Source organism: Eschrichtius robustus, chromosome 1 (genome assembly GCF_028021215.1).
Source record: "Eschrichtius robustus isolate mEscRob2 chromosome 1, mEscRob2.pri, whole genome shotgun sequence".
In the NCBI taxonomy this organism is placed as follows: Eukaryota; Metazoa; Chordata; class Mammalia; order Artiodactyla; family Eschrichtiidae; genus Eschrichtius; species Eschrichtius robustus.
In genome coordinates, this window is record NC_090824.1 from 176,695,549 (window position 1) to 176,708,670 (window position 13,122).

The window sequence follows — 13,122 nt, forward strand, 5'->3', positions numbered from 1 at the left end:
AAAGCTTTTATATGGCAACTATACTATATACAAAGTTAATAGACAAATAACAGATTTAGGGGAGAACTCTTCCAATTCAGAAGACAGAGTATGCATAGCACACAAAGATCTCCTACATACTGACAATTAGGGGATAAAAAAACACAATAGAAAAATGGGTGCAGAAAAAATTTCACAGAAGAACAACCCTGAATGGCCAATAAATATATGGGGAAAAGTCCAAACTCAAGGAAATGCACATTAAAGGAACAATGAGGTATCACTTTAAATCTAAGAGACTGACAAATCAAAAGGAGTAATTATAGCACTGCTGGCAGAAATGTACATATTCATCACTGCTGATAGAAATGAAATTAAGACAGAAGGTTCTAGGTGTATTCAAAAAGTAGTCTGACTACATCTATCAAAATTAAAAGTGTATGTGCACTCTGACTCAGCAATCCTCTTACTGAAAATCTCAGCCATAGAATTAAAAGCATCCACATATTAGAAAAAAAATTTTTTGCAGCAGCATTTACAGGGGCAAAAAAATTGGAAAAATATTGAAAGCTCATCAATAGTAGAATGCTTGATAAACCATCGTGTGCCAACAACCTGTAATATTTTTCACCATCTAAAAGAACGGATAGAGGTAGGCCAGGTGAGGCACTGTTGAGTGAAAATAGTAAGAAATAGAAAAATACAATCAGGTGAGAAGGCAGTTGGGTGTATGAGTGACAAGCACAGACTCAGAAGCTAGACTGCTGGGACTCAAAATCCTGGTTCAACCACCTCTTTTGGAAAGTGTAATCTTGGACAAGTGACTCAATCTCTCTGAACTTCCGTTTTCTCATCTGTAAAACGTCTCTATATTTGGTTGAGTTATGACACATGAGGCGCTCAGGACAATGCCTGGCACATGGTCAGCATGCAGGGAACAGTAGCTGTGGTTACATGGTCCCACTGTCTGAAAGCAAATACGAGAACTCTCATACATGCCAATGTACACGAGGGTCCCCCACCTGCCTCTGCCGTGTTGTTTTTCTCATGGCGTCTTCTCTATTCCTAACACACTTAACCATTTATTTACTGACTGTGTCTATCTCTGCCCCGCTTTAGAATTCAAGCTCTATGAAAGACTGGGTCTTTTGCCTGTTTCGTTCATTGCTGTATTCCCAGTGCCTTGAACATTTCTGGGCAGATAGTAAGGATTCAAAAAAATACTTGTTGGGAATTCCCTGGCAGTCCAGTGGTTAGGACTCAGCGCTTTCACTGCAAGCAGCACGGGTTCAATCCCTGGTCAGAGAACTAAGATCCCACAAGCCGCGTGGCTTGGCCAAAAACAAAACAAAACAAAAAAAAACCTTGTTGAATGAATGAATACGTGTATCTATGTCTTGCTGGGAGACTACTGTCCATGAGTCTGGTATTTCTGCACATTTTCCGAGCAGAGGCACTGGCTACCTCTGTTTTGTACTACGTTTTCCAGGATATTCGTATAATCAGCAGCTTGGGAAGAGAGAGGTGGGGCTTCCCTTCAGAGCAAAGGGCGGGTTGGCTTAAAGTCCAGAGTAAAAAAGAGAATGTCTCCTTCCAGGGCAAAGATCAGGCAGGCTTAGCGCACATTACAAAAGAGTCAGGTTCCCTAAGCTTAGCGTTTCTCTCTTTTTTTTTTTTAACTAATATTTATTGGAGTATGGTTGATTCACAATGCTGTGCTCGTTTCTGCTGTACAGCAAAAGTGAATCAGTTATACCTATACACATATCCACTCTTTTTTAGATTCTTTTCCCATATAGGTCATCATAGAGGACTGAGTAGAGTTCACTGTGCTCTACAGTACCTCTCTTGTGATAAAACCAGCCACGTGTGTAGGTGTCGCCTGGCCCTCTCTGTATCACTACATGAGAACGGAGCTGGAGGAAAGGCACCAATCCTGCCACTCTGACTTCTGCTCTTACTGTGAGTAATAAATCATCCTTCATCTCTGGCCCAGGAGTCTCTTGTTTGGTGCCAGCAACCATGAAACAGCAACAGACTAGCTTATTGGCTTGTAAGTAGGGTAAAAATCTAGACTCTTCACAATTCTTGACCCGTTTATGTTCACATATGTCTGTGCATGATGATGTGAACATGGACAAAAACATGAGACAATGAGGTCAGCAAACCTGGGGTATGGGGAGTCGGATTGGGAGGATAGGAGAAGGGAGGGGAGGAAGAGGCCATGCAGAAAACGATGAGAATACAAAGTTCTGGTCCAAGTAAAGATGATAATGATTGCAACACTGGTCATGGTCAATCCAGCCTTGACTCGACCACCAGCCAGGAGTGGGGAGGCCTTAGGTAAATGGCTCATTCCTGAGGATGTACAGAGGAATCCATAGCCTCAGAGCCTGAAGGCGTGTCCCCACATTTTGATATGTCATGGCACACACAGTGGGAAGGAAGGACTGAGATCATTTCAGATAAATGCTTAGAATCCTGAACATCTATCTGCCCAAGTTCCATCTGGAAACCTCCAGCATGCACTGAGAGCCTGGACCAACTTCCATTACACAAAGCTTTAATCTACAAATGTGAATTCTTTGCTTGCTTTAGCTGTTTACTTCACAACACAGCCTTTATTTCTTGTGTAAGAACATCATAAAAAAGTAAAGATTCACTTAGGTGTTGGGCTTTTTTCTAAGAAGGTCTTTGAAAACTTCACACTTCGTCCTTATAGTTCTACTGGAATAATCAGGTCTCTTTTCAGAAAAAAAATCCACTTAAAGAAAGCCTTATAAAAGCCTATAAAAGAAAGCCTTACAGAAGCTACACTGTTTCATGTTCGATTTCTTCTACATGCAATTTATCAGCTTTGGAGAAGCTGCAAACATAGTTATTGCCTGGTTCAAAATACACAGAATAGCGAGGGGGGAACAGATTTTTAAGAGAATATACGTGAATATACGTACCAGCCTTTGCAACAGCCTGACTTGCCTTGGGACCCTGAGTGCAACCTAGAAGAAGAAAAGAGACATAAAATATGATCGTGAGGTCATTCTCATGTGAGTTACATGAGGGGGGTTAAAACCAATTCAAATTCACGCAAAGGGTTATCCATCCTGAAAAGCAGTTTGGACCTGTAACCAGGGAGCATCCAGGCCAGGATTAGAATTCATCCCTCTCAGACCTGGCTGACTGCTGAACCCACGATGTCACACACCCTCCTCACCTGAGGGTTCTTACATCTGTTAGGGGAAGACAGATGAAATGGCCAGGACAGAGTTCATTAGAAAATATCTGTTTTTGGTTTCCATTCACTTTTGGCTTGAAAATCGGCTCTTTGCTGTTGTGTCTGTTACAACGAGTAAACCTGTCAGCTCAACGCTGATGGGCTCATTCACTCCGCTCAAAACTCCAGGAAACTCTGGAAGCAAAACTGAACTTACCTTGAACTTTCTTACTGTGTTTTTTGTGGATGATTTGTTATACCTTCCCACATGCAGAGGAGGGGCATGGGACGGTAATAACATCCTTATTTTTAAAAATCATATAATAATTAACCAGCCCCTCTGGACTAATTTAAAAGTCCTAGCTGGTTGCTGATTATTTCTCATGACACATCACTGTTTAAAGAACAGAAGTGTTAACTACCGCTGCTGTGAGTGATGAATCGGCCTTTCTGGAGGGCAGTTTGACAGTGTCGATCACAGACTTGGAAAATATGCTTAGACTGTATGCATGCCTTTTTCAACAGCTTTATGAGGTATAATTTACAAACAATAAAATTCATTCATTTAAAACAATTCAATGTGTTGTAGTGTATGCACAGAGTTGTGTAATCACCACGACAATCAATTTAGAACATTTTTATTATCCTAAAAGAAAGGCTGCACCCCTTACCCACCAGCTCCCAGCCCCAGCCTTTGCCCTGGCCCCAGGCAACCACTAATCTATTTTGTCTCTATGGATTTACTCATTCTGGGCATTTCATATACATGGAATCATACCATATGTGGTCATTTATTACTGGCTTTTTTCACTTAGCGTAATCTTGTAGCATTTATCAGCACTTTGTTCTTTTTTACATCTGAATAATATTCCATCGTGTGGATACACCACATTTTGTTTATACATTGGCCAGTTGATGGATGTTTAGGTTATTTCTACTTTTTGGCTATTATTTATAATGTGGAACTTGCATGAACATTCAGATAGAGTTCTTTGTGTTGGACATATGTTTTTAGTTTCCTCAGGCAGATACCTACAAGTGGAATTCCTGGATCATATGATCAATTTAACTTTTAAGAAATAGATAAACCAGTTTTCAAAAGCGGCCGTAACATTTTACATTTCCACCAGTATGCACGTCTTCTAATTTAGAAATCCTAGTTTCAGAAAAGCATCATATGGGGGAAAAATCAATAGGAAAAAAATGAATGTACAAAAAAATTCTTTGCAACTTTTAAAACAATTGCTAATCATTGGAAATAGCCTAACATATCCTTTAAAAATGGTTTGGTTAAATATATTATGATACATTGATTAATTAGAATACAGCTATTGAAAATAATAGTGTGGGCCTCTATTTACTGACCTCAATGTTAATTTTACTGGACTTCTGTGCTGTTCACCAAATATTTCTCCAACTCTCTGCCAGAAGGATTGCATTTCCTGGCCCCCTTGTGGGAAGACAGAGCCACGGGACTGGCTCTGGCCAGTAAGTTATGAATGTTAAGTGGCGTCTGTCACTTCTGCGCCAAGGATTTGATCGCAGGTGTGAGGTCCTCCAGAACTGCCTTTTCTCACCGGCATAGTAATTAGCAACGTTTGATATGGTCACTGCTCCATCAAGCCCAAGATCACACTTGCTGCACCGACAATCCAAGATGGACAAGTTATACAAGCAAGAAATAAACGTTTGTCATTTAAGTCACTGAGATTTGGGGGTTGTTACCCCAGCGAGGACAGCCTGGCCTGTCCTCACTTATACATTCAGACATATTTTAAGTGATTAAATCAGGTAGCAAAACGCTATATTTAACATGATCTCATTTTTATGTGTCTACATGTGTAGAATGTGCCCAAAATGCTAATGGCTGTTACCTTTGAGTGATTAAATTCTTTTTCTTTAAACTTTTTTGTACTATCTCAGTTTTAGACAAATTACTGTGTATCACTTCCAAATAGGAAAAAAACAATAAAGATATTTCCATTTTGTTAACTAAAAGTATAACAGAAACGGGTTTAATCACTATCCTCTCCCTGATCCCTCCTGAAAATAGATAGTGCTACTATAAATTACCATTATAAGCCATTATAGAGTCTCCTATTCTACAGAACATGGAATAGAAAGATTTAGTACAGGATTTAGGTTGACATCAGCCCTGGCTCCACATGAGAACCAAACAATGACTAGGAGGACACTGGTTTCTATTTCTAAAATGATATGGGATGATTGGGACCGTCCAAGGAAAGCCAGAATAAGCGTCCTGGGCAAGGTCTCCGTCGGGTCTGCAGGCTCAGCTCAGGCCTCTGCCTTCCTAAAATTGTGGAATAGGCTGGGGACCACTTAAGATAGCCATGGTCAGAAGGGAAGCTCAGCCTTGCTCAGGTATTATGTTCTCTGGTTGATCTAAAGTATTTCTTTGAAGTCTCCTCCTTTGTAAAATAGGTTTTCCAAGAAAATAAACAAGCATTAAGGAGAACAAGAGACATTCGTTTTTCATTTTTGAGATGACTATCTGACCTCTCAGGGGATCACGATGGCTACACTTCAGTCCAAATTTAGACTCAGACTGAACCAGAATCAAAACTTCCTGGTGCCAGCTAGGATTAGAAGTGGAAATGACAGCAATGTCATCTTCATTGTTTTTAGTTAGGAATTCCTGATCCCTTTTATTGTTGGAGAGTTTTCCCATCGCCTGGTAAGAACCTGGGAGTGTGGGTTAAGGACAGGTAAGTAACCGACTCCAGCTTAATGTCAAGGGCTGCCATGAAGAGTAATCTCAGAGCATGGACCCCCAAATAACAGAATTAAGAGATGGCTCAAATAGGATGTTTTGCTCCTACTGAGCTGAGCTTACTTCTCCAGCATCAGAACAGATGTCCAGACCACAGTGTTTATTGAGAAATATGAGCCACGATCTTTGCCATCAAGGACCATACTACCTAACTTGAAAGAAATAACACTCAGGAAGACTTAGTAGACGAGGTAATTTTTACAAAGGAAATGGAAAACAGAAGAGTTCACTATGTTCTCAGATGACCATGAGAGGTTTTACGATGGAGGGATGGCTAGAAGTAGTTGTGTAGGATGTTTGTTGGAGTGGAATGAAAGGGGAAGAGAAATTTAAAAAGCATCCAGTTCTATACAGGAAGCATGCTGAGAAGAAGCTCATCATCTGCCTCTTTAACTCACATGGACCAAGCAGCATTCCCTACCAGGATGTGCAAGAGTGGCTGAAGACTGCCTTTGCTCAAAGAATGTAGCAATAACACCATCAGAGCTGGGGGATTGGAATCTCCTCTACTCCATCATCGGGTAGTCCAACCAGAGGTAAAAAACAGCAGGCACTGCTTAATGTTCGTAATTTGGGTAACAGAGATGGTATTCTCCCCCCAGGATCAATCACAGTGTTGGATCAGGATTGGGAGGGAAGAGAAACACCGTGAAAGCATTCCAGAAAATCCACAGATGGGAAAGCACAGGAAAGGAGAAGAGGAGTGAACCCTAATTCCACCCAGGGTGAGGGATGTTGTGAATAGGCAGAACAAACACATTCCCGTTAGGGATGGATGCTTTAGTGACCCGGGTCCACTGAAAGAGGGACAGAAAGGCGGGGTTCATGCCCTCAGGCTGTACTTAGGCCAGCCTCAGCCACACACCGTCAAACGGCTGAAGACATGAGTTCCCAGCGGGCTCTGTGCCAGAAATGTATCTACCCTCTGGGCTCCATCTTCTGAGGGCATTCTGAAAACCTGAAACCAAGAGCCAGGAGCTCAAGAGTCCGCTGCCTCAGAGATCTGATACAGGACCTGACACCAAACCCAGGGCTACAGGGTGGACAGCACGGGAGATGCCACCCATCACCTGGACCGAGGACACTTAGTCTGGGAGGATCCCATCTGGGTAATTCTCTGTCACCCGCACAAAAGTTCTCTTCCTTTGGAGAAATGTTGCTGCAGGTTGTCCTGCTATGAACCTCTTGCCATTTGGGGGGCCCATAAACCTCAGCAATGGAAGAAGAAACTTCTTTTGGGGGCTGAAATTCCAAACAATTTTCCAGGCAGCTGGAAAAACAAAAACAAAACCCAAACCAACTAAGCTTAGGCAAGTCACCTTGTTTCTTTTAACCTGTGAGAAACAAGGGAAATGGATCTGGCTTGTGGGAAGATAATCAGGAGGTTGGGACCACCCCCCAACCCCACAAAGAAAGCTCAGGTCTCCATCCTATGGCCCCATTTTCCTAAACGGACCCTCTGCTCCTTAGACACAGAAAGCTTACAGGACCTCCAGCGGGACCTCTGACAGCACGGTGGGCACGGCTGCTTTATGTTAGCGCATCCAGGACCTTGGGAGAGCGTTAGTTAGGAACACGAAGTCACATACGACTCATCGCCCAGCTCGCAGGACTCCCCCATCCTTCTCCCCACCTCCTCCCAAAGAAACCAGGTATAGCTGGTTCTGGTTCAGGAGTGAGTAAATCTCTGGAATCTCTCCCGTAATACCCTTCTTCCCCATCCAGCCTTAGGACTCCATTGCAACGATCACACCCGTGCACATAAAGGAGACATTATCGAGTGGTCTGGGGCTCAGAGAATCTTTCCTTGACTTTACTTTTCAAAGCGTTAAAAAAAACCAAAACTGGTCTTGATTTTCTTTGTTTTCCCAAATGCAAAGGTTCTGAGTGAGAGACTATAAAACTTAAAACTGCAGAAATGCTCGATTCAGGGAATTAGAAATGTATCCCCGCTGTGAGTGTGGTACCAGAAGCCTATGCTGAACACAATCTATGTGCCAGGAGCTACAAATTAAAATCGTATTTAAACAAATTACATTACATTGTAAATATGAAAGTGGCGGTCTTTGGAGGAGTCACTGAGAGCCCGGCTTGGCATGCAGCACTCCTGGGTTCTAATCTAGGCTCTGAAATATCACTTCCCCTGGGTGGACTTCCATAGTTCTCCTGGAGCATAAGCTCGCTGAGGCCTTCCTTGCAGTGGCAGAGATTCAACCAGGCTGCACATAAACAACCCAAATAGCTAATAGGACCTGAGTGCTTACTATGTGTAAGTGCTGTGCCTGAATCAACTCACTTTATCCTCACAGCAAACAGGAGCAGAAGTGGGTTTGCTATTTTTTATTTAATAGTTTATTATTGTTTAGAAGCTAATAAAAGGTAAGCGTCAGGATCCTTCACTTGCACGGTCCCTTAACAAACGGTGGTATTCGTAGTGTTTGTCAAAATGTGTCATTTGCTGTGATTTATTTATCATTCTAAATAAATGTTTATTTTAGCACTTTTAGCATTTGGCATTTTTCTTTAAGAGGGCTTTGCCCATTAGGTAAACTTGACTCCTCTCTCAAAACTTAGATCCACCCCCGTCTATGAGGTAGGAACCATTAACAACGCCATCTTGCAGGTGAGGAAACGGAGACCCAGAGAGGTTAAGTTACTTGCCCAAGTACACACAGCCAGTAAGTGGTGGGATCCAGATTTGAACCCAGGCAGTCTGGTTCCACTTGGGGTGCTCTTAACCATATACTTTATTGCTTCTTATTATTTTTACATAGAGCTCCTAGCAAACTCTCCCTGACACTCAACACTTGGTGCCTACTATTATCCTGTAAATTAAAAACTGCTTTTGTAATAATGGGAACGTAGCTCCATCCTTAGTTAAAGAAACCATATCAGTTTGAGGGACTTCCCTGGTGGTCCAGCGGTTAAGAATCTGCCTTCCAATGCACGGGACGCGGGTTCGATCCCTGGTCGGGGAACCAAGATCCCACATGCCGCTGGGCAACTAAGCCCACGAGCCCTCATGCCACAACTAAAGAGAAGCCCGTGAGCCACAATGAAGACCCGACACAGCCAAAAATAAATAACTAAATAAATATTTTTTTTTTTAAAAAGAAACCATATCAATTTGAAAGCAGGCTGATTTTATACAAGAGCCTTGCTTTTTAATATTGATTTCCTGAAAGGTTCTTTCAAAGCTGAATTAGTCTAAGTGTGGTCCATGCATCACCTGCATCAGGATCATCTGGGTCCCACCCAAACCTAGTGGATGGAAATTAATGGGGGTGGGGCATAGGAATCTGAATGTTTAAAGAGCCCCCGAGTGTCTTTCTGCAGGATGAAGTTTGAAAACCACTGCTGATACTGGGTTTATTACACTACAGGTAACACTGTTTACAGATGAGGTGGAGAGGGAGGAAGGGACTTGAATCTAGGATATTATTAGTAATATTTTCAATTAAAGGTATATAACAAGCTAATAGGCAAGTTGCAGCACAAGAATTGCCACACAAGCTAATAGGCAAGTTCAGGTACATTAAAACTTACATATTCATTGACATTTAAACATTGTTCACCAAATACCATATGATATCACTTATATGTGGAATTTAAAACTGGACATAAATGAACCTATCTATGAAACAGAAGAGAATCAGGGACATACAGAATAGACTGGTGGTCGCCAAGGGGGAGGGATGGTGGGAGAGGTTTGGATTGGGAGTTAGGGATTAGCAGATGCCAACTATTATATACAGAAAGGATAAACAACAAGGTCCTACTGTATAGCACAGGGAAGTATATTCAATATCCTGTGATAAACCATAGTGGAAAAGAATATGAAAAAGAATGTAAATATATATATGTATAACTGAATCACTTTGCTATACAGCAGAAATTAACACATTGTAATTCAACTATACTTCAATAAAAAATAAATTTAAAAAATTGTTCACATATAATTTTGAAGACCATAATTATTGAGACCAGAGCACTAACTGCATTGCCAGGCACCATTCTAAGTTCTAAGTATATTAACTATTTTAATCTTCAAAATCCTTTTAATTAAGTAATCTCATCATCCCCATTCTCAAGATGGGTAAATAGGGGCTCATAGATGTTAATTAACTCCCCAGTAAGTGCAGAGCCAGGATTCAAACCCAGGAAGTCTGGTTCTGGAGCCTGTGCTCTCAAATCCTACATCTTATACACACACACAAATTTTTTTAATACAGTAGGGATAAAAAGGTAAAATCGCAAATTTTCACAGAACTTTATATTTGGAGTCTTTTCTGATTTAGTCATTTTCCAGATGAATAAATAGTGCCGTGAGTTGACGACTGCATGAAGTCACTAAAATGGGCTAAACCTGTGTTCTTCTATTCAGGGAAGTTCAGTGTTAAGCCTACTTGGACTCGCAGATGTCAGAGCTTTAGTCCCTCCTCCTAGTTCATAAACAGAATCTTTGTTTCAGTGCTTCCCACATTCTTCTCCCTCCGCCCCCTAAAAAAAGTTTTAGGATCTTTACCCTAAATTCCTACCCTCAGCATTTCAGCTGCCCAAGCCTAACAGCAGCCACCAACATTAAGTGCTGACTCCGTTCCCAGCACCTTAGGTGTATTAACTATCCAATCCTCATCACCCTATTCTCTCCCACTTTTCACAGAATTGGAGAATGAAGCACCCAGGACCTTGCTCAGCGTCACAGAGCTGGTAAGTGCCAGAGACAGGAATCGAGCCCAGGCACCAAGTCTATGCCCTTAACCACTGACCAAAACAGCTACCATTTCTTGAGCACCCACTGTATACCAGGTCCTTTACATAAACTAGCAGCTGGATCCTTACAAGTATGCTCAAGAGGAGGTGTGTTCCGTGCTGTGATGGACAGTAAAGGAAGGCTCAGAGAAGGTAAGCAGCTTGTCCAGGCCACACAGCTGTAAAGGGCAAAGGAGAGACTAGCCTTTCGCTCTGGATCCCAAGCCTGCATGTTTCTCCTCCACCGCACAGCCTCCTGGAATTTTTATGGGTTATTTCTCCTGATAGTCCTACAAGAGAATGACCATCTCTTCCATTTCACAGATAAGCACATCCTTGAGGGAGCGTCAACATGAAAGTAACTACGAGATGTTTAGGTAGATTCTGTTTTCCAGATCTGCTCTTCAAACCAAGGTGCTGGGAAAGGGGACAGAAAGTATACTTGCTTATCTCTTCTTCCCATCCTGTGAAAGCATGCTATCAGCTAAACAACTTAAATACGTGTGTGTAAACAGCACCAGGAGCCTTTAATCAGGACAGAGCCATTTCTCCCTATAAGGTCTGCGCTTTGAAAACTGTTCCAACCTGTTTTATATTCGTCAAAGCGCTTTCCTATCCATGGGGCATTGTACTGAGATTTCATATTTGCAGGTTTCATTCACCTGTGAGGTTAAGCCATTTTAAAAACCCTGGCAGATACACAGAGTATTAACCAGGGTAACTGAGACCCTTTGGTTCTTGATCCTCTGCCCATCATCTGGCCACCTTTAAACTGCTAAAGCATTGATAAGAACCTGATGGAAAGTCGTGTTCTCCCTGTTTTCAGATGGGAAAAGCAGAGGCTTCCAGGAGTTTGGAACTTTTCCTAGATGTGCTTTCTCTCTGGAACAACTAGGAACCGACAGCAACAACACACTACCCCACACACGAGTCTTAAAGAATCCTGTAGTTAACCTGGGGCTCTGGCTCAGAAATGAACAACAAAAAACTAGCAGAAACCCGCGCAGGTAACAGGAGCCAAGGAGATTTGGTTCTGCAGGATTTTGAAGTGGCAGACACAATTCTGCAAGAAACTTCGCCAGCCAGACGCTCTCCTCGAGGGACCAGTAGATGGGGAAGTTCCCGAGCAGAAGGCTGGGGACAGAGAGGAGGTGGAGGGACGATGTGACAGGAGATGGGGGTGAACCCTCCCTTCCTCGCGTCCAGGAGCCTGTCCGGCAGCCACGCGCCCGAAGGAGGCGGTGGGAAAGGGCGGCAGCCCGCGTCCCGGGCCCGCCCTGCGGCCCCCCGAACTCCACTTACTTGCTCCGAAGTGTCCGCCCAGCTCTGCGCCTCTTCCAGCGACCCCGCGCAGAACGGCAGGGCCAAGCACAGCCCGAGCAGCGGGAGCATGGTGGGGCCGCGGCGGTGGCACCGGGACGCGGCGGGACGCTGCGGGACGCGCGGGGTACAGCGCTGGGTTCGCTGCTGGGAACGCGCGCGGCCCCGCCCCCGCGCCCTCTTGCCCCGCCCCCGCGCCCCACAGACCCCGCCCCTGCACGCCCCGCCCGGGCCCCTCACCACCACAGACCCCGCCCCACCGCGCACCTCCCGCCCGCGCCCCGCGCACCCCGCCCCGGCCCCGCCCCCGCGCCCTTCGGTCCCGCCCCTTCGCCCCTCCGGCCCTGAACTCCCGCGAGCCCCCCGCTTCCGGCCCAGCACTCCCGCGAGCCCCGCCTCCGTCCTGCCCCGCGCCGCTGCACCGGCGCCGGGTATTCCCCCCGCCGTCCAGAGCTCACAGCTCGCACCCCCTCCCTTGTCCCCTTCCCCACCACCCATAAGCCCCGCCCCTCCCTCGGCTTCTTTGCCCCCCTTCTCCATCCAGCCTGTGGCACCTGCCTCCACCTCCAGGCCCCCAACCCTCTCTTCCTTTCCCGCTTCTTCATGGACTCGCTTCATTCCTGTCGCAGGAGAACACGGTAAGGGCCAGCCTGACCCTCGGTACACAGCCCACCCCTTCACCTGCTATATATACCCCCCATATATACCACCCTCCCACTGCTAATGTATACCACCCCCTCACCTACTGTATGTACCACCACCATTCCTCCACCTGCCAGCCTAAAGGCAACAAGAGACCTTCTGCCTTCTTCTGAGAGAACAGCGCATTCCCCTTGGCATCCAACTCTGACGCTCACAGGCCCAATGAAGGGTGCTAATCTGTAGTCTAATGCAGAATGGCATTAGCAATGTGGTCCCGTTTTATGTGGCTCTGGCATAAGGGAACAGAAAAGAGGAAGCTAGGATTGGCACCATGTCGTAGTATTTCTGATTTTTTGGTTGTTAATCATGAAAATGAATGTCATTGTTATCATAGTTACAAACTATCGGTGATGTTTCTGTCCTG

At 44.4% G+C, this 13,122-nt stretch overlaps 1 protein-coding gene across 1 annotated transcript in view; it reads right to left on the reverse strand.

The window, feature by feature from the left end:
- The window catches only part of ITIH5 (inter-alpha-trypsin inhibitor heavy chain 5), a 74,522-nt gene extending 62,332 nt beyond the window's left edge, over positions 1 to 12,190 (reverse strand). The window contains exons 1-2 of the mRNA XM_068538355.1: positions 12,039 to 12,190; positions 2,934 to 2,978 (exon numbers count right to left, since the gene is read on the reverse strand). Coding sequence (XP_068394456.1) covers positions 2,934 to 2,978; positions 12,039 to 12,128 — 135 coding nt within the window. The 5' untranslated portion in view covers positions 12,129 to 12,190. The remainder of the gene's footprint in view (positions 1 to 2,933; positions 2,979 to 12,038) is intronic.
- Between the last annotated feature and the right edge of the window lie 932 nt (positions 12,191 to 13,122).